Raw genomic sequence first — 23,650 nt, forward strand, 5'->3', positions numbered from 1 at the left:
AATCAGATATCTTCATGGTCCCCTCCACTCCCCTCCTAGGGACGCTTTAAGGTTTGTGAATTTCATCATGCCAGTTGTAAGTACTTGAATGATCTCATTTAATCTTACAACATCTCTATAACTAGGAGCTATCATTATCATTCCTTCCTTCAATTCAAAAACTTGCTCCCTATATCCACTAAAGCTACATGTCTATTGCAAAACCCAGCAGCCCTAATCGTACGTAGATCCCCGAGAGAAATGAAAACAAATGCCAAGCAAGAGTCTTACATAAGAACGTTCATGGACCCAAACCAGAAACGACAAAATCTCTATCAGCTAGAGAATGCGGAAGCAAACTGCAGTGTTTTCCGACAAGTCCCGCCATGGAATATTAAGCAGCAAAGAAAAAGACAAATATCGCTACACACAGCAACCTGGATGAGTCTCCCAGTCCTTATGTGAAGCAGAAGAAGCCAGATGAGAAAAAGCCCATACTGCATGATCCCATATTTGTGAAATTCAAGAGAAGACAAGATTTTGGATGGTGATAGAGGAGATGGAACGAGCAATTACCTCGGAGGGAGGAAGGAGCCAGAGGAGATTTTCTAGGATGATGGCGAGACGCACCTTTATCTGGGTGGTGTTTGCCTGAGCGGAGGCATATGTGAACAGTCATCAAGCTGTACATTTAAGAATAAGATGGATAGCCCTGGCTGGTGTAGCTCAGTGGATTGAGTGCAGGCCTGCGAACCAAAGAATACGATGGATATACTTAATACAATTGGAAAGACAGAAGGAGGGAGAGGGAGAGAAAAAGAGGAAAGAAAGAAGGAAGAAAGAACGAGAGGGAGGAGGGAGGAGAGAGAGAGAAAGAAGAAAGGACTTGCTCGAGGTAACACGGCCTGTGATCAGAGGGTTACAGCGGAACCCAGGTTAGGGATGCCAGGTCTGGCAAATAAAAACACAAGGTGCCCTGTATTTTATCTGGCGATCTCTTCCCAGACATCACCCCCGCGCCGCCTCCAGGCAATTGGTACCCAGAACTGGAGCAATAGACCACCAGACTAGAGAGCTTCATTGAGTGACAAGAGGGAAGGGTCTCCGGGGCCACACAGGCACTTCCCACACAGCAGGGCAGGACACTGCGGTTTCAGAGAGTCCTGTGCTCTGCGGAAAAAAAGTGTATTCAGTAGTATTATTTAATTTTGGGAAATGAGGTCAGGGGTGAATCCCTATCATTTTCATGACACAGACTACAGAAAGGGAACTTCCACAGGACATTCTTGGCTATTGGACTAAGTAGGAGATGTTCCCCAGGAAGGATATGCAATTTTTAAAAAGATTTTATTTATGTATCTTTAGAGAGGAAGGGAAGGAGAAAAGGAGAGAAATATTAATGTATGGTTGCCTCTCATGAGTCCCCTGCTGGGAACTGGCCTGCAACCCAGGCATGTACCCTGACTGGGAATCGAACCGAGATTGTGTGGTTCGCAGGCCCGCGCTCAATCCACTGAGCTACGCCAGCCAGGGCAGGATATGCAATTTTTAATCTTTAGCAGAAGGGGACATAGTTGCTTTTAAAGTCAGTCCCGTGGGGTCTGACTTTAAAAACTGTTATCTCCACATTCAATGGTGCCGTGTGAATGGATTCTGCTGTCTGTCACCCAGTGGAAAGGAGTTCAGGACATGCCACACTGACAAGTGAACTGGGGGTCGAAACAGCACGTACCATGGGACACCATTTTTGTCACATGAGGTGGTGTGTTTATGTTACATTGTTTGGGGCTATTTGCCCAAAATGTGAATGGCTTCTCTTTCCTGGTGGTGGGATTGGTAACAGGGTAATAGGACTTTCTTTCTGTTTTCTGTGTTGTATAAATCCTGGAGATAATGATTGTCTGAAGACTCAGAGAAGTTATAATAAAGCTCATTGTGTCTGAGAGAGAGAGTGTGTGAGGGGGTTAACTTGTTACTCTGTGACTTTACATGGCTCCCCGGCAGAGTCTGACCCAGAGCAAACCATCCTTCTGCTCTGGCCTGAGTGTCGCCCCACCCTCCGGAGCTGCTGGGAGACCACATTATCAGCCAGCCAGTGGGTCAGAAAGATCCTTGATCCCTAACACTTTAGCCAAATAAACAAAAATGATTTCCAAAAGTCTTCTGTAGCCTTTTAGCACAATAAGTAAACTGGACTTCAGAACAATTTCTCAAGGGCCTTGCAATCACCCCACCGAGTGAGCCCTATACCCCTGTGGGACTTAGGACACATCCTTTCCTCTTTTGGGGCCTTAGTTTACCCAACTATAAAATGGGCAGATTCAACCAGTTCGGTGTTTCTCAACTTTTTCTTTTCCTTTTCATTTTTTACTTAATTCTTATCCAAGGGTATGTTTTTATTGATTTGAGAGGGAAGAGAAACATTGATGTGAGAGAGAAACATCAATGAGTTGCCTCCCGCATGCACCCCAACCAGGGATCAAATCCCCAACAGATATGTGCCCTGACTTGGAATCGAACCTGCAACCTTTTGGTGTACAGGACGATGATGCTCCAACTGAGTCACCTGGCCAGGGCCAGCTCCCTTCTCTTTACCCCTCCTTTTTGGAGTTTGCCTACTCTTCACCCACAGTTACCTTTCTGGGGTGCAGGGATAATGAAAAGGCCAGGGCCCTGGAGCCAAGGCAGACTCAGTTGCTACCCCATCTTTGTCCTCCTTACCTGTGTGGTCTTGGGCTGGTCCTGAAGGAAACAAGAAGGCAGTCAGGAGGTCACAGGGCCGAAGGTCCAAGTGCACACGCTTCAGTGTCCACCCCTAGCTCCATCCCTCATGGTCCCCAGGATCTCAGACAAGTTCCCCCTTAAAGCTTCGTAGGCAGAACTGAAAAAAAAACAACTAAGTACCTAGAGACTTTCTATAATTGCAAAATTAAAATGAAATAGTGACTGCCACAGGACACAATGCACAGTATATGCCCAGCAGATATGGTAAACCAAATTCAACTGAATAAAAATGTTAAGATCTTGTTGCCTTTATTCAATGATTCATAGATCAAGCAGCCTACAGTCTAACAGATGGAAACGACGTCCGACATGCTGTACAAAATGAAAGACTCTTATAGACAGAAGGGAGCTGGAACAGGGAAGTTATATATGCTACACAGAAAAGCAGATTGGTTATGACAGGAAGACTTTTCTTTAAGGGATGACAGGGGTTTATTGGGCAGATTTCCTAACCGGTTCTGATCAAGCAATTCCTGGCTGACTGGTTTAAGATTCTATTTCTGGGAGAGTTGGAACTGTAATTAAGTGAAATCTAGGTTTGATGACATGGGGCTTAGCATAAGCAATTCCATTTGGGGCCTGTTGTCTTGTTTTTAGGCCCTGGCCAGGTAGCTCAGTCGATTAGAGCGTCATCCCCTTGTGCTGGGGTTTCAGGTTCCATCCCTGGTCAGAGCACGTTCAGGGGTTAACCAGTGAATACATGAGTAGGTGGAACAGCACACGTATGTTTCTATCTCTCTGTCTCCCTCTCCCTTCCTTTCTCTCTCTAAAATCAGCTTTTTAAAAATACGTGTTTTGGTTTGGGAACTGAGATATCATTGGTCAACTGAATATTGTCCATACCTTTGTCTTATACTGCACATTTAAAATAAGTGCTTAATAAGTATGGCGGCCTGTCTAGCAACAGTGAAGCTACAAGCGCAGGCCTGTTGGGTCAACCGCTCTAACATGAGGGGGGGGTTGCCATCCATAAACTTCTTTTTGCAAATGGGGAGCCACTCCTGACAAAGCTCCCAAACAGAACATAGTCTTCCCTCTTTTAAAACACAGCTGCATTTCTGACCATTTATTTTTTAAAGATTTTATTTATTTATCTTTTAGAGGGGAAGGAGAGAAGGAGAGAAATATCAATGTATGGTTGCCTCTCATGTGTCCCTTGCTGGGAACTGGCCTGCAACCCAGGCATGTGCCCTGACTGGGAATCGAACCGCGATCGTGTGGTTCACAGGCCTGCGCTCAATCCACTGAGCTACATACCAGCCACGGCCATTTCTGACAATTCAGTAAAAAATACTTTGCGTTAATATATAAAATGGAGTTAGGTTCTGGCTTCAGATAATTATAAACCCGGCTGTCTCGGAGGCAGGTGTCTTGTGGGAACGGAACGATTCTTTTCTAAGTGGCTGTCCCGTGTATCGCAGGACATTTAGCCTAGCTGGCTCCTCCCTCTAAACTCCAGTAGCACCGGTAGCTCTACCATCCTCATTGGTCAGACGATAAAAAATATTCCCATAAATTTCCTCCCACAAACGCTCCATAGGGGCTGTAGTGCCCCCACTGAGGATTGCCTTTGAGACAAAAGGTGCAGGAGGCCCAAACCCCCGGATCCCAGGGAGGCAGGGGGAGGGATCTAGGAGCGCACCTGGGTTCCTGGTTGGGCGGTGAGATGGATGGGGGAGCCAGTTTGTTAAGATGGGAGGCCCGACTGGATCACTGCCTTTGCACATGCGCCTGGAGACAGAGGCCAGGGAAGGGATTTTGTATGAAAGAAAAGCTTCCAATTACCGAGTCAAGCTAGCACCACTTTCTTGGTATCTTACTCCACGTCCCTCTCTCCATCCCCATACTGGCCACCTCTCCTCGGGGAAGACAGCAGCAGTCCCCTTGCAGGTCTTCCTTCACTCCTCTGGCCCGCAGTGCATTTTCCACGCAACAGCCAGAGCTTTCTACAGCGCCCCCTGCCTCTTGCCATTCTCCGGAAAGCTTCCCCTGACTTCCCTGCCCCCAAACAGCTGGCTGTGAGGAATAAGAGTGGAGAAATAAAACGGAATCACTAGAGTCATGCTGCTAAATTACTAAAATCAAGGAGGTTGAAGTATGAGGAAATGGATTCTATTCTTGTTCTAACTAGCCTGGGAACTTAAACTTATGAACTTTCCAGTCCTGTGTCAATGCCTGGGTATACATGAGTCCTCCAGATTACCCTGTGATTAGCCCCGAAGGACTCACATATCCAGACCATCTGGCATCCATCATCCAGACTGCCTCTCCTCTGACTGGGCCTCCCTGACTGGTATGGTCCTGGGCCAATCCTAGGCTAAGAATGCAGGACTGAGTATTCTCAAGAATGCGCTTTTTATTATAAGAAATCTTAACTTTCTTTTTTGGAATAGTTCTGGGGTTTTGCCTACCTATGTTTCCAGTTGACAAACCCTAAGACCCTTGAATAAATCTTTAGCATTTCTTTCTAGCCAGTGTTTCCTGATTCACTTATGCTTAATTGACACTGGGTTTCTGGACACATAGAAGGAATTCACATAAAAAGATTAGCAAAACAATTTTCAAAATGTGCCTAGTATAGTAGTACCTCCTTATCCATGGGGGGTACATTCCAAGACCCCCAGTGGGTGCCTGAAACTGTGGATAGTACCAAACCCTATATATGCTATGATCATTCCTATACATATATACCTATGGTAAAGATTAATTATAAATTAGGCACAGTAAGAGATTAACAACCACCGTAATAAAATAGAACAATTATAACAACATACTGTAGGAAAAGTCATGTGAATGTGGTCTCTCTCTCTCAAACCGTCTTACTGTACTGTACTCACCCTTCTCTTTCTGGTAACATGAGATGATAAAATGCCTAACCAATTCCCAAATGTCTGTAACTGCCCCTCACTTTGCAGTAAGCGATTTGGTACCACCTCTTTCAGGAGATCCCTTGCTGAGGTCTTCCTAGAGGGTTAAAGCTTTCTGGCACAATCCGTTTTCTGTTTCTCCACCCCCGCCCCCAAATTTAATGCCTTTTCCATTTTAACTAAGCACTTATCACACACTATGGCTGTAACTTTTGCAGTTTGAGGTACAACAAAACCAACACGAATTTCTTATTCCTGCTTCACAGTTTTGTGGATAGATTTGTTCTTACCATGTGGATAGGTTTTAACAACCTCAGCATACACTTTTTCTTGCCTTAAGTCAAGAACTGACGGCACCTTGTCACTTTTCAAGGAAGCCCTTCTCAGCCTCTTTGGCACGCCTAAATTGTGGTCATCCCTATCCTAGCACTTTGGGGCTATTACTAAGCAAAATAAGGGTTACTTAAACAGTAGCACAGTGATACTGAGACAGCGGATCTGATAACTAGCTACTAAGTAACTAACAGGTAGGGAGTGACACGGGGACAAAGGGGTGATTCATGTCCTGGCAGGACTGAGCGGGATAGCTTGAGATTTCAGGATGATAAACAGAGGGGTGCACAATTTAAGACTCATGAGTTGCTCATTTCCGAAATTTTCTGCTTAATATTTTCGGACCGCGAGTAACTGAACCCGGGAAAGCGAAATTAAGTTAAGGAAGGACCACTGCAACGAGATTCACTTTTGTAAAAATCCTTATCTATCTTGCTCACTTTTCAATACTCCACGATCAATGAATATTTCATAGATGATGAGCAGATGAATGACTTAATTTCTGCAAAGACTGCCTACCGGGGTTCCGGGCAGGGATCAAGGAGGTTTTAATTTCCTGGTCCCTGCACCTCTCCACCCCTCTGGCGAGCAGCCCTGGCTGAGCTGCCACCGGCCTTGGTTCCCCCGCCAGTGCAGTGGGGGAGCCGGCCCCGTTGTCCGGTGCTCGCAGACGGGTCTCCCAAGCCGAGGGCCCAGAGCGCGTGTGTACAGCGCGCGCAGAACGTGACTGGCTGGCCCGTCACGGCCTCCAGCGTTGCTATTGCTCCCGCGCTGCGCACGCGCGCAACCCTGAGCCCCGCCCCAGCCCTCCCCCCTCCCCTTCCCAGCGCTCCGAGTCCAGCGCGCGCCGGCGCGGGAGGCGGGAGGTGGGGGGCGGGGGCGGTGGACGCAGAGGGAGAGGGGCGGGCCCGGCCCGGCCCGGCTCGCCCCGGCCGCCCGCGCGCGGCTCCTAGAGCGCCCCGGGCCCAGCCCGGTTGGCGGCGGCGGCGGCGGCTGTAGCCCGAGGCCTCGGTGGTGCCCGCGCGCCGCGCCACAGACATGGCCCTGGTGACCCTGCAGCGCTCGCCCACGCCCAGCGCTGCCTCCTCCTCCGCCAGCAACAGCGAGGTGAGCCCCGGGCCCGCGGCCCTGGCCGGGCCGAGCAGAGGCGCCGAGTAGCCGCCTTACCAGGCCTTGGCCGCGAGTGCGGGGCGGAGGGCGCTGGGGCAGCGAGGGGGCTGCTGCGAGCGGTACAGGACCTGCGGGGAAGCCGCTGTACCACCCCACCTGACCAGCTGGAATCGAGTGGCTGTGCGGGAGACTGTGTGCGAAGTTGTGACCCCTGCCTGGTAGTGACTGCAGGACCCTGTATGCGAGTGGGACCCCCCCCCCCCCCGTCTGGGGGTACTGTATGTTGCCTGTGTGATCTCTGACTGGGCATGACTGCAGTGAAACCGTTTGACTGTGACTCCTGCCTAGGGGGTGACTTTGCAGACACTGTGTGTGACAGTAACCCTCGCCTGGAGGTGACTCTGCAGGAGACTGGATGTACCACTGGGACTCCTAATTGGCTGACTTCGTGAGACGCTGGCTCTGAGATTTGTGACCCTGTTACTGGTCCGGGCCCTCTCCCTGAGCGCCTGGCTGTGTGTATGTGAGACTGTGTGCGACTTTAACTGCATGTGAGTGTGGCCTGTGGTCTGGAAACTGTGCCTGTGTAATGCTGCGAGAGAGGCCACCAGCGTGCCCCCGTGAATGTGTGAGATTGTTTCCTTGATTGCGTGCCCCTAGAGTCCTGACTCCTGGTGTCAGTGGCTGTGCCTGTGTCACTGTGACAGTGACTGAGTGAACTCAGGGTAATGTGTGACTTGTGTCCTATGTCTTTGTGTGCAGCCGAGTTTGGGTTTTTCCTTTTTGTAATAACCCTGGGGGCTGCATGTTTACCTGCATCTGACCATGTGACAGAGGCTGATTCTGGGGCTTCTGCCATTGCACAGATGCATCCTGAGGCTGCATGGTTGCCCTGCACAGGATTCTCTGGGACTGTATGTGATCAATCCAGCCTACGTGTGGCTGGCTCCTTGTTCTGGGGTCATTGGGAAATTGGTCCTCTTGAGCCTACAGTCAGCGGGACTGCACTAGGCTGGGGCTTCAGCCCTCCAAGCAGGTCTCTGCAGTAGCTGCAGGGCCCATTTTCTCCTGGAGAACCAGTTAAGGCCTTGGGTCTAAACTTACATCCATGGCAAGGCTGAGTGCTGGCTTGAAGATAGAGTAGCTGGAGAAGAGCGAGGACTGTTTGGAGAAGGAAGAGAAGGCTGGAGGAGGAGGAGCCCTGTAGACCCAGGAAGTGGCCCGCCAGCATCTGAGCTACATGGGCCCCTTCTCTATGGGGGAAGTTGACTGATAGTGCAGGGAGGTTGGTGTGTGTCTGTGAGAGACAGATAGGAGGACTTGGATTTGGTTTAGCAGCCCCGTCTGTCCCACTGGTTTGTGGCAGGGTAGATCTTTGGCCTGTTCTGCTGGCATTGGCAGGAACATTTTCGGACTGGCTGCCCCCCTCCTCTCAAGGAGAGGCCACTACATGACTTATCTTGTCCACAGACAGAAGATTCTAATAGTCCCTCCTCTGCACGTTGAGAATGGACATGAGTGGCCAGTTGCCTGTGACTTAGGCACCAGGCTGTAGTCGTTTCTGTCCTCCCCACAGAGACATCTGTTCCCTTATCCTTGCCATCTTGTGATTGACGAAGTCCTTCTCTGGAGTTAATCCTGTGTTTGCTTCTCAGCTCTGTGAGATGAGTGAAGATTCAGCGTGAGGAAGGGCCTCCCAGCCTGGATCTCTGATTCTAAACCTCATGTTCCCGGCGTTACTTCCGCCGGATCTATTCCTGCCTTAGACATATGAAAAATGCTTTATTCCATTATTTTTTTCACTGAGGTCTATAATTCACATATCATAAATGCCCCACATGAAGTGTGTAACTCAGTGGTCTTTAGTATATTCACAAGGTTGTGCAGTTATCACCCCTGTCTCATTCCAGAACATTTTCATTATCCCAGAAAGAAGCCCCCCACCCCTTGGCCATCACTCAGAGCCTTCCTCCCGCCACCCACCACCCACCACCAACCACCCCTGCACTCACACCAACTCTGGGCAGCCACTAATGTACTTTCTGTGTCCATGGATTTGCCTGTCCTGGGCATGTCTTATAAGTGGGTTAATATAATGCGTGAGCTTTAATCTCTGGCTTCTTTCACTTACGTCACGTTTTCAAGGCTCATCCGAGGCGTATGCTGCATCAGTACTTCATTCCTTTTTATTTCCGTTGTATTGATGAACCTTTGCTGGACATTTGGGTTGTTTGTGCTAGAGACATTTAAAAGGATTACATAAAGCACTATTTTCACAAGGTGTCAATGACCTGATACACATAGACTCAAACTCAGCCAGCTTTTATTTGACTTGCGTCAATCAGCAGCGTTAGTTGCCCAGCGAGCGAGCCCAGGCAGGGCTATTTCCTGGAAGGCAAGGCTTCCAGGTGGGATGAGGCGAGGAAAAGCAAGACTGAACAGAGAGTGAGCGTGTGCGTGCCGGCCGGAGACCTGGGCCAGGTGGCTCTGCCTCTGGCCTGACCTTCCCCAGCTTGCCTCCCCTCTCTGGGCCTCAGCTCATTCAAGAGGGCTTAGTTCCCCCTTGCGTGTGTTCTTTGACAAATGCGGTTTGTTTCTTTGGAGTAACTGACCTGACATTGCCTTTTATGCTGACAATCGCAAGAGAGTGACCAAGAAGTATCTACCCCCAGATCACTTCCTCATTCATCAAAATTCTCCTTTGAGGCAGAGACACTTAGGGCAGCTGTGTCCTGACCCAGCCTGTCCCGCTGCATGGCGTGGGAACAGAGGGACATCGCAGCCTGGCCAGCAGAACAGTCCTCCCTTCTCTCTTACTCATTCTCTCCCTTTCCCCCCCCAGTCTTTAATCATCTCACTTAAGTCGTTTTACAGTTAACCTTATCTCACCCCTTGGTGAGAATAGGTAGAGGGCATGAGAAGAGATAAATCAGTAACTGTCAGGAGTGGATGGTCCCATTGTTGTTTCGGACAGACATGCAAGATGATGACTCTTCATGGGCACATTCCCCCGTCCATTTTGCCTGGGGGGTTGGGCCAGGGTTTCTGAGCCTCAGTGCTGCTGACGTTGGGGCTGACAGTTCTTGGTGTCGAGGGCCGGTCTTACGTGTTACAGGATGGTTAGTAGCACTCTGTCCTCTACCCACTAGATGCCAGTAGCACCCGTCAAAAAGAGCCTGCAGGCATTGCCCAGCGTCCCCTTCTGAGCAGAGTGGCCCCCGGGTGCGAACTCTGGGTTAGCCCTGGCATGCCCGTCCAAGTGTGTTGGGGGGGATGGTGTGAGTGGTTTTCTGTGTGTTTCACTTCAGGGCCCGAATCTCTTGGGCCTGTGATTTTTCTACTTGAGTAAGGGGGAGTGTGAGAACTCACTGGCCACCAGTGTATGTATGCCTTGGCATGCATCTATACATGCATTATCCTAATAAAACTAAGGGACTCCAGAACCCCCTGGCGTGTGCCCCTCTCGGGCCAGGCCCCTTCCTACATTAGCTCTGCACCCTTTTCCCATTGCTGTCAGGTTTCTGTCCTCCACCGGCCTTGCATCTCTCCCAGCCATCACTGCTTTCCAGGTTTCTCTTTCCCATTCAATGGGCGCCTCTGTGTAACATACAAAACATGCCAAGTCTCAGGGGTGCAGTTGTTTGCGGTGGGGATTGAGGGGGGGTGTATTCTCATTTCAGTTTTCTCCTTGAAAGAGGGGGCGGGGAAAGGGGAAAAAAAGGAAAGATTGCAGTTAGGACTGAAGCCACAGTACTATCGGAGCCCCCCCCCTTTGGCTTTTTACCTTTTAGAAACTATTAAATGTCCCTCCTTTTCTTTCATTTACATAAATAAACCAATCACCTAGAAAGTTTTATATTCATCATTTAAGCCTTTTTGAGAACCAGCGAGAGCTTTTCAGGCCTGATCCTGGCCACCCTCCATTGTGAAAGACCTGCCTGGAGTGTTTTTGTTTTTGTTTTTGTTTTTTTTAACTTGCCTGTTGAGGCTTAAAATGGTGTTGATCACTCAGCTGTGGCCTAGCTTGAAGGAGGAAATGGATTATCTTAAAACACAGCCCCCTCCCCTTAAAAAAGAAAAACAGGATGAGATCCAAAGCAACCCTGGAAAGTTGAGAACTGGAGGCTGAGCGAGCGCGTGGAGCGGCAATGCCAGATAGCCTTGTCCGGTTACCAGATACGCGTCCGCGGTGCTGTGGGAGGAATGTGGGTAAACTTGGGAAGCTTCTGGATTCCTCCAGAAGGAGGAATGTGGGAATGGCTCCCAGGAGCAGCAGAGCGGGATCGGTGTCAGTAAGGAAAGGGTGCGCTGTTGAGAAGGAGCCAGCTTTCCCGGACAGCTGTATCTTTCTCAGACACTGAGCAGAAAACGTTGAGACGCAGCCTGAGGCTTTTTGCTAGTGTTGTCTGTGGCGTGACATTCTCTCTCTTTCTCTGTAGTTGGAGGCTAGCAGTGATGAAGATCGCAAGTTAAACCTCAGGTAAGCAGGCTTTTCAGTCGTGAAGTCTTTCTTTCAAGCAGGTAAGAAATACTCTTGTTTCTTTCCAAAAGGGAGAAGCCCTCAAAAAAGAATACACCGATTTTTTTTTAGTAGAGCCTTAAAAATTGGACATGTTTCATCCTAACTGGTGTAGCTCAGTTGGTTGGGCATCATTCTGCAAAGCAAAAGGTTGTTGGTTCGATTCCTGGTCATGGCATGTGCCAGGGTTGCGAGTTCAGTCCCCACTCCAACCACATGTGATGAGGCAGCCGAACGATGTTTCTCTCTCATGTGGATGTTTGCCTCTCTCTCTCCCTTCTCCTCTTCTTAAAAATAAATAAAGTCTTAAAATATGTATATACACATGTTTAACTATAGGCTGTTTTAATAACATTATATAACATTTAGGGAAAAAGGAAAATTAACTGTCATTCTTCTGCCACCTTTACCAGTGTGAAATGAACATCCTTGTGTACCTTCTTCCAGATTTTACCCTTTGCTTTAAAAAAAATAAAATCATGTAACGTGTTCTCACATTTCTATCCTGCTTTTAGTAAGATCTTCTTTTTTGAGGTAAGGACATTGCTGATTTGAAACAGACATTCAACCCCCTAAGTTTATTAATTCAAGGTGTTTTTTTAGTGCTCATGAGAAATCTTTAGCCGTGCTCATTTAAAAAATTCCCAAAGCTCTAGTCCTCAGTTGCTATATTAAAGAGTAGACACCAAAAGCATTTTTGTTTTTCTTTGCACAAATATGAGAGGTTTTTTGGGGGGTATTTTGTCGGTTTACAGAAGATTTAGCACTTCATTATATAATGTATTCCTCTGTGCCAAGGGGTCATTCTTAAGCTCTGACTCTTACGTTGGAAAAAGTAAACAGTTTCAGGGATATCGTCCTTAAAAAAAAAATGTCGGTTTTATCTTGTGAGGAGGAGGAAAATTAATTGGAAAAGGAAATATGTGTGCAGAAACTGGGGTCAGGCATTCATTCCTGAGAGCAGGCTCTTCCCCGGGTTAACCCCACGTGCAGCATGCAGAAAGGGTGGGAATGTGCTTAGCCTGTTTTTGAAGTTTCTGTGTGGCTGAGTGAAGGGAGGGAACATGCTTTTATTGTGGCACACATGATTTCTCAAGGTCACATGTGTAGGGACATAATAGCCTATAAAAATCAAAATGGGGCCCTATTTCAATTGGAGGGCCCTCATTTTAATGTTACACTCGAGGAAGGACCAGTGACAATGACAAAGTTACTCTTTCACCTGGTGGTTTGGGCTGCTCAGGGTCTTGGTCAGGGCTGAAGGGCTGGAGCCAGCCAGCCTCCCAAGCGTGGACAGTGACAGGCTGAGCTGCAGAGAGAGTACACCAGCATGTGGCTGTCTGCTTGGTGGCAGGGAGAAGGGAAGGGGAAGTGTGCTCCGTGGAGGCTCTTCGGGGGCAGGACTGGGAGAAGGGGCCACTGAGCACTGTGACAGCCGTGCAGGAGCCCGTGTCCCCACCCCTGCCTCCCTGCAGCCCTTAACTGGAGTCAGAATCTCCTCAACCCTCTGACTCCCAACCCTTTCCTTCAGGGCTCTGGTCCAGGACCCAGCTCTCTCTCTTAGATTGTCTTTGGGGCAAAGAACTGTTTTTGGTTTTCTTTAATTGCCCTTAATTGGCTGACAGCATAGTGATTTGAGATTAAGAACTTACAAATAGCCATGGTGGGGTGGGTAGTTCAGTTGGTTACAACAACATCACGATACACCAAGATTGCGGGTTTGATCCCTGGCCAGGGCATCTACAAGAATCAACCAATGAATGCATAGATGGATAAGTGAAACAACTAAATGATGTTTCTGTCCCTCTCTCTCTCTCCCGCCCTCCCATCTTCTTTCCCCCCTCTCTCTCTCAAATCAATAAGTAAAAATGGTTTTTTTAAAAAAGAATTTATAAACATCTGTGATATGAAAGTTATGTATTTGCCCTTCTGGCCAGTAAAAGGCCCCTCTCTCGTCGCCGTCAGGAGCTGGAGGGGACCTCCCAAGGAGGCACCATCATGGCAGCTCTATGTGTCGCCGTATTTAATCCCCCACAATCCTCTGGCAGGGGTGATGTTTTCTCCGCTCACCGGCCAAGAACCCTGGCGAGGCCCACGGTTGTATAGGAGGTGTATTCAAAGTGTGCCCTCTGGTGCCTCTCACAGTTGGGTTTATTGTACTGCTCTGCCCTTCGGACCAATTCATTCGTGCAGTTGAACCAGCTCTTTCGGATGCCCAGTGGATGGAACTTGCCTAAGGTCCCCCAGGTGGTTAGAGGCAGCACCAAGGTCAGAGTCGAGGACCACCACTGGGTGCTTCCCAGGATGTCACATCACTCTAATGACCACTGTGAGTTCCTCTCCACTGCTCTTAGCAGGTCCCCAATGCCACTGTGAGCTCAAGGAAACCCTGGGCTGGAATTGGGGACCTGGTTCTGAGCCTGTGCTCTCAGGCTTGCTCCCAGCCCCTCCTCACTCACCTTTACATTGCACTCCCCTTCTCAGGCAGAGGACACCAGCCTGCCTGCTAACCCTTTTAGCCAAACAAGAAAGGCTCTGGTGTCCTGGTTTAAACTTTGAAACTCATTCACGTCCGTGTGTTAATTTGCATTTTCAGGCCTTTTCTCTCTAAGCCTTTCCTAGAGAAAAAATGTTTGGAATATTCGGTGGTTTTTGCTTGTTTGGAGGGGAGGAGAGTTAGGGAAAGCAGATTTCTCTTTGCTTCAAGTTGATCCTGAAGGGAAACAGATGATTTTGTTTCTAAGGGATGTCGGTAAGGGAGAAAAACTGGGGATGGCAGGGTATTCCTCTCCTCTTCTCCTCCCTCTCCACCCTTAATTGATAGGTTTATCTTTGGGGTTACCTCCTCTTGCACATGCTGTTTTTCAGTCTTTCCTGCTCCCTGAGTATGTTCTTTCTTTATTATTTTTTTATTGATTGATTTTAGAGAGAAGAAGGGGGAGAGAGAGAAACATTAATTTGTCATTCCACTTACCTTTGCATTCATTGGTTAGTTCTTGTACATGTCCTGACTGGGCATTGAACCCCCAACCTTGGCACATTGGGACGCCGCTCCAACCAAGTGAGCTATCTGGCTGACTATGGTCTTTCTCCAAGCCAGTTCCTTTTTCAGTTGACCACAGCCCTCACAGCCAGGCCCAAGTGTTCCCACCCCAAAGGTTCGCCACTCCCTTCTCTGCAGACGAAGCAGGTAGCTTTGGTTTCTATATCTGTTCTACGTACTACCCAGGTAAACGTGCTTTCATTTTGTCCCTAAGTGCTGGCGCTTCCCTTACTGACAGGGCCTTCGTTCCCTGCCTGCACACAACATCTCAACAGTTTAAATACATTAACTTAGTCTTGAGCCTGCAGTAAATTGTGTACGCGTATGAGAAAGGACAAGGCGTAGAGGAGAGATATGGGGTTCGGGGTCAGGCAGGTGCAGATTTGGAACCTGGCCGCAATGCTAGCAGCTGAGTTCCTTTCCCTCTGTGTCGCTGCACCTCTAGGGGTCTCAGCCGTTCATCTGTAGGAGGGCGATAAACTCCAACCTTTCAGGGTTGTCGGTAGTCTGAACGGGGCTCCTCCCAGAGTCAGGTCCTTGGTGGGCTTAGAGAGCGGTTACTGCGTAGGGCTTTGTGAGCTGTTGCTCATATCTATCAATGTTAGTTTAGAGTGTCAAGTGACAGGGGCCGCTGTGTCTCACTGGGCCTGCCCTGAGAAGGGCCACCACGGTGGGTGCTCTGCGGCCCAGAACAGTGTGCATCTTTCCCCCGGCTGCCTCCCAGTGAGATGGAAATAGCAGTGTGCACTTGCGGGATCGGTGTTGCAATTCAGCCAGTTTCTCTGAAGGCCTTCTGGAAAGTGTCTCAGGAACTGCTCATCTCCTGCCCAGAACGAAGCTGACTGACGCGGAGCGGCGGTGACCCCGTCCTCTTGCCCCACTCCCCCGTGCCCTGCCTGAGCAGGCTGCCGCTGGCGTGGGCAGTGCCCTCTTGGAAGCCGGGCTGTTCAGACTGTGGGAACTGGTGAGCAGATGGCCCTGCTGGCAGCCGCTCCTGGCTCCCTCGCCATCCTGGGAGCCGCCTCGGCCTGGCATGGGATGTAAGTGGTTGTGTGCCAGGCAGGGCCCCAGGAGAGAAGATGCTTGTGCCGTCTCCAGAGTGTGGATCCAGGGTGAATGGTTTTGGGGTTTTTCCCAGCGTTTCCGAATCAAGCGCGTGAAAATGTTCATTAGAGTTCTTTTCATTTTTTTCTTGCCTACCCAGGCCAATGTTTGGGCCAGAGCAGCAGGGTTTAGTCTTCCGTGTTCTATCTGGCTTCAGTGGTAAGCCGTAAAGTCCCTTGGACCTCCACCCTTCCCTTTTGGTCTTGACCTGGAATTCCCCAGAGGGCCCCATTCTCTTTAGAACCTTCGGAAGCATGGCTGTGCCTTCTCTCCCTCCCCTACAGTGTCATGGAGGGGTGGGGTTGTCACTTTCTTTCTGCCTCTTGGCGATTTCTTAGCCTGGACTGTATCGTCCCCATTGATACTCTGTCCAGTTAAGTTCTACGCAGAGGTGTCCGGCACCTGCTGCGTGCAGGCTCTTTGCAGCAGGTCACCATGGCACTTAGCTGTGGGTATAGATGAGTTACCACGAACGCTGGGGTCCAAAACAACGTCTGGTTATTATCTCGCGGCTTCCATGGGTCAGGAATGCGAATGCGGGTTAGCTGGATCCTCGGCTTGGGGTCTCACACCGCTGCAGTGGAGATGTTGGCCAGTCCTGGGGTCTGATTTGAGGCAGGGTTTCTCTTCCAAAGTCACACTGGTTCTTGGCAGAATTCATTGTCTTGTAGCCTCAGGAGCCACGGCAGCCTGCTTCTTCAAGGCTGACAGGAGGGACCGCTGCTGCAGGGTCCTGGAGCTGAATGCATCACAGGAGTGACCGTTCCCTCATTTTGCCCCAACAGTGTCACCTTATTAAGGGAGCATTCGGAATAGGGACTCACTCGGGGTGCCTGCACCAGGGGCTGGGACCTTGGGCCACCTGGGACTTCTGTCTACCAGTCTCAGTGAGTGGGACTCCCTGGGATGCCGTCATCTAACACAGAGGAAACAGCCATGTAACTGAGTGGGTTTCCATTCAGTGTTACAGAAGCAGCAGCTGTGTATTATTTAAAGGCGACGCCAACTCAGGGATGCTCGGTCCTCAGCAGGGAGAGGCCAGGAGCATCAGGACGCCATGGGGATTGACCGCCAGCCAGCGACTGCCATGTTCTCTGTACTCAGCACCCACGCCCTGGCCTGCTTCTGGAGGCACGGCATCTCTGGGGTTCACACCCACTTTGAATATTTGGGCCTCTGAAAGACCACCTCCGTTGACCCTTAAACATTTTCGTCCCTGAGCTTTGGCCTTAGGGAGAAATGGGCCTGGGTTCGGCTGTGACCTCTGTCATCTTTCCCCTCGGCTGGCTATTATGTGACCTCGGGCAGGCCTCTGTTTCCAGTGGGCAAAGTCATACACACTTGCAGGGTTGGGGTCAGAATGAAGTGTGGTCTCCCCACAAAGCTCTGCTCACACGCCCCATCTGCGCCTCCTTCGGGGCCCAGCCCCTGTGGGCAGTGAGTCACGACTCTTCCATTGTTATCCCACAGGCGGTTTTCTCTCTTCAGTGTTTCTTTGGGACTTGGTCCTTGCTTCGTAGTATTAAGGGCACCTGCGCACTAGACCACATACCCGCCCCAAGGACACGGCCTTCCTGGCCTCTGCCTTCCTAGCGCCTGGCGTGCCCTGGCTGGCCTGTCGAGGTCTTGTAAGTTCAGTCGCCTGTGATCTGTTTCACGTTGGACTCAAATCGGTTTTGGACAACGTACGGGAACAAAGGACAGGTACTTTTCCTGCAGTTTCCCCGTGCACTTTGGCACTGCTGGATCGGTCTTGAGACCCCTCTGTCCAGATCTGTCTGCTCACGAGCCATTTGTTCAAGACACATTTATTGAGCACCTACTACGTGCCAAGCACTGCTGTAGTTGCTAGAAATAGAGCAATGAAGAAAACAACCCCTGCCCCTGTGACTAACATTCTGGTGGGGTGGGGGGTATGATGAATAAGTGTGTGAAGTGTGTCAGGGGGTGCCAAGGAGAAAAGTAAATCGGATCAGAGGGCGTGAGTGTGAGCACTTAAGACACACCCTCCTCTGTGAGTGGCCTTGAGGCATTATTTCATCAGCCTAGGCAAAGCTCCAGTAGGGAAGGCGCCGTTTTTATTCCCATTCTCTGGATGAGAAGACAAAGCCTCCGAGAGGTGACCGGCCGTTTCATTTGGTGGGAAGTGGCAGAGCCGAGACCTTCCTGTGCTATGGTCTTTGACTCCAAAACCTGTGCTCTTAACCCCAGAATGTAAGAGCCATCTCTACTGACCCTCCTCACAGTTCCAGATCTCTCACCAGGGGGCAGAGATGAGGTCAGGAGCCCACCGGAAGAACTGGCTTTGCAGGCTGTTCCGCTCCAGCCCTAGTGGTCCCACTGTGAGCTGTGTGCTCTACAGGCAAGTCCTGTCACGTGACCTCCCTGCCTTGTACTGAGAGCAAGAATTGTAACACAGCCCCCTTCCCATACAATCACCTGGGCACCCTGGGAATGATAATGTGAGCTATTTATTGGGTGCCTGTAGGTGCAAACACTGGGCTGGGAACTGTGAGCTTGGTCTTGTTGTCACCACCTACCAGGAAGTGGGTACCTGCCTCCTGCAAGGAAAGTACAGCTCCGAGAGGCCGGAGGAGACCAGAGCCAGGGCTGGAACACAGGTCGCTGGGACTCAGAGACCCACGGCCCTTCCTTTCTGGTCTGGCTCCTCACGGGAAACGTGCAAGTTTGTGTTCATCTCGTCCCTCCCTGTCCCCAACGCCATGGCATAGGCAGCGGCCTCCCATTGACTCAGTTTTAAATACTGGAGTCCACACACTTCTAAAATCGTGGGCCCGTCATACAGTTTTGCTGTTCCTTTCGGGTTAACTCAGGTATTATTCCCGGGAGTTTGTTGGAACATTTGATTTGAAAATCAGAATTTGTGTTCAGTATGCATTAAATATTTTTGTTGTTAGAAAACTCTTCCTAGCGTGGAGACAAATGGGAACAGAGGTAAAGAGTTAATTTGATTCTGTTGGAACTTAATTAACTTTATTATTAAGGTTAACTTAAAATGAATTTTGCTCAGGGTAGCAGGTTTCATTAAGCTCCAGTACTGGTGCTCAGACTTCAAGCGGGTGCTGTGGGGCCCCTGTCTCATTCTTCCCACACACGTGGCACATCAGGGGAGCGAGTGCACCTGTCAGCAGTGCTCGTGCAGGCTCTTCGCAGGTGACAGTGGCACTGGCAATCACCCTCCAAGATGGAACCATGCTGTGAGAGGGCGTCAGATAGCCTAGGTTCTGTCCCAAGTAGGCTCTCTGCTGTGCAACCGTAGGCAAGTTGCTAAACGTCTCTGGGCTCCCGTTTCTTCCATGCTCCAGTGAAGAGCCATATTAGGTGATGGCTTCCAAGACCAAGCTCACGAGTCCTCTGGCCCACCAGTTCAGTTCTGTGCTGCACTGTGCTTCTAGTCACGGTAGGTTTATACCATGCTGTCAGGAGTTTTCCTTCATCTCCCCACAGGGAGCAAGCTCCGACATTGTGGGGTGTCTGGCTGGGTCAGTGCTGTGGTCTGACCATGGGACGGAGCAAACTACTGTGACCACCGAGAAGACGTGGACCCACCTCAACAGTGTGCCTTGCCCCCAGGAGCAGGGCCACGTGCCCAGTGGTGGCCGTTTAGGAAGAAGGGACTCCACCTTCAGTTCTTGTCTTCAGCCTAGCTTGTGCTTCGGCCAGATCTCTGGGTTTGGACAGCTTATTAGGAAATTCCTCAGGCTAGGAGAACATCCAAAGGAGTCGTTCTGCTTCAAGGAAGCCTGCAAGAAGAGCTCGGGATTAATCAAAATAGGATTAGTCAGAGTAAGGAGAAGTCATCTTTGAGAGGTGCTCAGTGGTCGGGCTGGTGTGGGGGCAAGACTGTGAGTCTGACCTGCGGGGCTCCCCCTTTGTGGGTGGGGGGTAAGTGCTGTTGCTGGTTCCCCGGTGGAGGGGATGTGCTGATGAGAAACCCAGCGGGCCTGCCCTGCCGTGTGGCCACGAGCGCCACAGTGAGATGGGCAAGGTGGCGGAGTGAGTCACGGAGCTCACCCAGGCCGGCTTGGGCCTGATGGTTGTAGGCCCTGTTGCCTGACCACCTGCATGACTGTGACCTTGTGCCAGCCACCTGCCTTCCTTGAAATTGAGAGTCTGTGGGAGGCTTAGAGTCTTATTTTGTGTGTATCAGGCCGGATATGCCTGATGCATGGTGCTGTGTGGTGTTTGCATTGATAGTGGTGAGGGCCCCCCCCCCCCCCGACCATCTTCCCCACCCTTGATGGACTCAAGGCTGTCTTACCTCGGAGGTTAAAGGTCAACCAAGTGGAAGCTAAGAGGAAAAACAACCAGTGCTTGACCTGCTTCCCCCCAGATTCTACTGAACTTTGTACCACACTTGCACCATGTCTTGTATGCTTTTGTTTTTACAGATTTCTGGTTTCTTTTTTATTGAATGGCTACTTTCAAAGCTATTTTTAAAAAGACTTTGTTTCAAAGAAAGCCATCAGAGGCCCCGTTAGGAAAGTCTGTGGTTCACCCAGGGGACAGGGGGTGGGGGCACCCTGCGCTGGGAGAAGGAACGCCCAGTCAGAGCTGGGCACATGTTTGCCCAGAGTTCTCAAGGTGTCTCCCCAGATCTGGGCCCAGTCAGAATCCCCACGAGGGAGGGGCCAGGCCAGCTGCCGCCCCTGAAAACCTCTTGTCACTTCCCAGACGCCCAGACCTGCCTGGTCTGCGCTGGGTCCACTGCAGGTGAAGTTTGGGAGTGGCTCTGCAAGGCTGGGGTGGGGCCTGCACCTCACACAAGAGGGCTCCCCAAGGCGCCTGCTCCCCAAGCCCTGGGCACCCCCGTGCAGGCCCCACCACGTGCACGGCAGGGAGGTGCGTCTCTTGTGAACCAGCCTGGTAATGGAAGCAGTTTGTATTCAACTATTCACTTTATCTGTTTAGCCAGTGTAAATTTGGTGCCTTGTGTATGTAATGGGTTCTGTGCCGAATGCTGGGGATTCCATGTTAAGTTAGTCTTACCCTCTGGAGGTAACATGTGGGCTGTGTCTTACCGTAGCTCTGTTGGAAAGGGATTTGGAACAGCCTAGAGCATTCATAGAAACGACGTGATTTAAAATGAGAAAAGTGGAGCCCTGGTCAGGTGTCTCAGTGGTTAGAGCATCGTCCTGATACACCAAGGTTGCGGGTTCGATACCCAGTCAGGGCACACACAAGAATCAACGAATGAATGCATACATGAGTGGAACAGAAAATCGTGTTTCCCTCCCTCCTTCCCTCCCTCTCTCCCTCTCCCCCTCTCCCCTTCTTCTCTCCCCCAAATTTTGAAACTAAAATTAGAAGATTAGAAAAGAAAAATGGGACAGGGAGAAAGTAGGGGAAATACGATGAAGTCATAGAAGGGCGTATACGTGGAGTGTGTGACATAACGTTGCTGTGGTGACCAGAGTTTGGCTAACAATCTGACTTTGAACTTCCCACAGTCAAAACAAAGGGAGAAACTAGATCAGCTGCTTGACTCATGGCGTCCTTAACATACCACCAGGTTGGTTCCTCTGTGGAACAATTCCTGACAGACACCCTGTGGGTACTCCTGACACCTGGTGGCTGTTTGCTTGGAAACCTGGTGCGGTGGGTGGACGGTCAGGTGTGGGCCCTGAGGCCCACAGAGGGAGCTGATGCTGTGCGCCGGTCCAGCCCGTCAACCTGGGTGTTTGTGGTCCTGAGAGGTGAGGTCAGCGGCAGCGCTGGCGCCAGAGCTGCTGGTCCCGAAACCTTGAAAACAGGATGCTGAGTCACATCCTGCCTCCGGCCCCGCAGCGTCCTGACTGCGATGCCCTTCAGGACGGAGGCTCGCACAGCTTGGGCCCTCGCTGTTCCAAAGTGTGGGTTCACAGCAGGAAAACGTTAAATGTAGGTCTTACACGGGCTGGTGCTGCCGGTGCGTGAGGTCTGCAAGAACTGGGCACACAAGAGTGGGGCTTCGCACCCTTCCCCACTGCCCGGGGCACGAGTTGGGGTGGCTCCCGTTCTGGAAAGCGCTTGAAGGCAGGGAGAGACCTCTGTGGGTGAGGGAGAAAGTTTCCCAGGTGGAAGGAGAAAGCCAGGGAGGATGCCAGGGACAAACACCAGTACGATGGCCTTAAGCTTTTGTCCCCTGCCAATGCAGAATAAGTAGCATTTTACCAAAATTCAATTAAGTGGAATTTGAAAAAGTAATTGTTAACATATTGGAATAGAGCTTACAGAAAAGTTGCAGGTACAGCACAAAGAACTTTTTTCTGAGTAGTTTGGAGGGTACGTCGCCAGCCTGATGCCCTCTGAACATAGGCCAGGACGTTCTCCTGCAGAGCAGACCCTTGACCCAGCAGCAGTGACCGCTGGCCCTGGTGTGTCACCTCATACCCTCGGACCCTCGCAGGGGGGGGTCAGCTTGGTCAGTCCCAAACTGACCTTGGCGTATTGGGACAACCCTCTACCCACCGTTTGCCTCAGGAACGTCCTTCGTAGTAGAACGGTCCCGTCCAGCATCACCTGTTGCATGTAGTTGTCCCGTCTCTGAGTCTCCTTCAGTCTGGGACATTCTTTCATCTTTCTTTGACTCTCATGACCGGGACAGTTTTGAAGGGGACATCGTGTTGTAGAACGTGTCTCAGTTTAGGTTTGTTCGATGTTCCCTTGTGATTAGATTCCGGTCATGCAGGAGTGACACAGGAACGGTGCTGTGTCCTTGGGGAAATCTGCCAGCTGGCATGCCGGTTCCGTTTGTCCCAGCGCCGTCCACTTTGGTCCCCAGGGTGGGTTTTGTCTGTCTTCACTCCTGAGTAGTTACTCTTTTTCCCTTTATCATTAGGAAGCATTTCCTGAGTGAGTCTTTGAAATTATGTCAGTCCCCTGTCAACTTTTCCATTTATTTATGCCTGTATGGACTCTTGGTTTGTCTGTTTTGTTCAGTGATTTATAATCGGTTCATTGCATCACTGACTTCCAAGTTCAAATTGTCCATGATTTGGTCCGTGGGGTCTCAGTCCATCTGTCTTCCATGTCCATTTATTTTTTAAATTGATTTTAGAGCAATAGGGGAAGGAAGAGAGAGAAAAACATCGATGTGTTACCCCTTCTGTTGATGCATTCATTGGTTGATTCTTGTACGTGCCCTGACCGGGAACCAAACCCATGACCCTGGCGTATTGGGACAACCTTCTACCCAACCGAGCGACCCGGCCAGGGCCCATGTCCCTTTACGTGTCTACATCATTGTTAAGCACGTTCTTGCTTTCTGACGTTAGATCTTTCGGGCCTCATCTGGTACTGTCTTTATTGCATCTCTGTGATCTATAGTCTCTCCAAGGAGCCCTGGTCCCCTTTAGCGGAACATGGGGTTCAGAAGCCGAAGCAGGGGGGTGCTTACTCCTGTTGGAGCGGTGCTGTTCACAGGCCCACTCGGCGGGCAGTGTGCATACTCACACGCTTTTGCATCTGTATTTATTTCTATACCTGTTTGCCACATTGTGCTGTGTATAATGTGCACCTACGTTTTTGTGCGCATTATACGCGGGATTCTTACACCTATTGTTAACCCATGGTGTGTAAGCATTATATCCACGTATAATGCAAATCCTTATTTTTTCCTTAGAAATTTGGGCAAAGAAGTATGCATTATACATGGCAAAATATGGTACGTCGGAAAACATGAGTTCCAACTGATCCTTTCCATTCCAATCCTACATCTTTGGGCTCATTCTAGTTTTCTCTCCGTATTTGTAACTCCCATCTCCAACAGTGAGAAACACGACTCCCAGCTGTGTCTGAAACACTTACTTGTTTGATCAGCCCCCCACCCACCCCGTCTGTAACCAGCCTCCCCCCTCCACAGCCAGCCCTCCCTGCAGGGATGCCCCCCTCCCCTCACCAGCACACACC

The 23,650-nt window shown here is 50.3% G+C and overlaps 1 protein-coding gene across 2 annotated transcripts in view; it reads left to right on the forward strand.

Annotated features, from left to right (window-relative positions):
* Positions 1-6,870: 6,870 nt before the first annotated feature.
* SSH1 (slingshot protein phosphatase 1) overlaps positions 6,871-23,650 on the forward strand; it is a 57,639-nt gene continuing 40,859 nt past the window's right edge. Inside the window, exons 1-2 of one of the 2 annotated variants that reach the window (XM_037052338.1) lie at positions 6,871-7,070; positions 11,513-11,553. In XM_037052338.1, coding sequence (XP_036908233.1) covers positions 7,002-7,070; positions 11,513-11,553 — 110 coding nt within the window. In that variant the 5' untranslated portion in view covers positions 6,871-7,001. The remainder of the gene's footprint in view (positions 7,071-11,512; positions 11,554-23,650) is intronic. The other variant, XM_037052339.1, reaches the window with a different exon arrangement.

This window comes from Sturnira hondurensis, unplaced genomic scaffold, assembly GCF_014824575.4.
Source record: "Sturnira hondurensis isolate 20B ecotype Veracruz unplaced genomic scaffold, ASM1482457v3 Scaffold0007406, whole genome shotgun sequence".
NCBI classification, from domain to species: Eukaryota; Metazoa; Chordata; class Mammalia; order Chiroptera; family Phyllostomidae; genus Sturnira; species Sturnira hondurensis.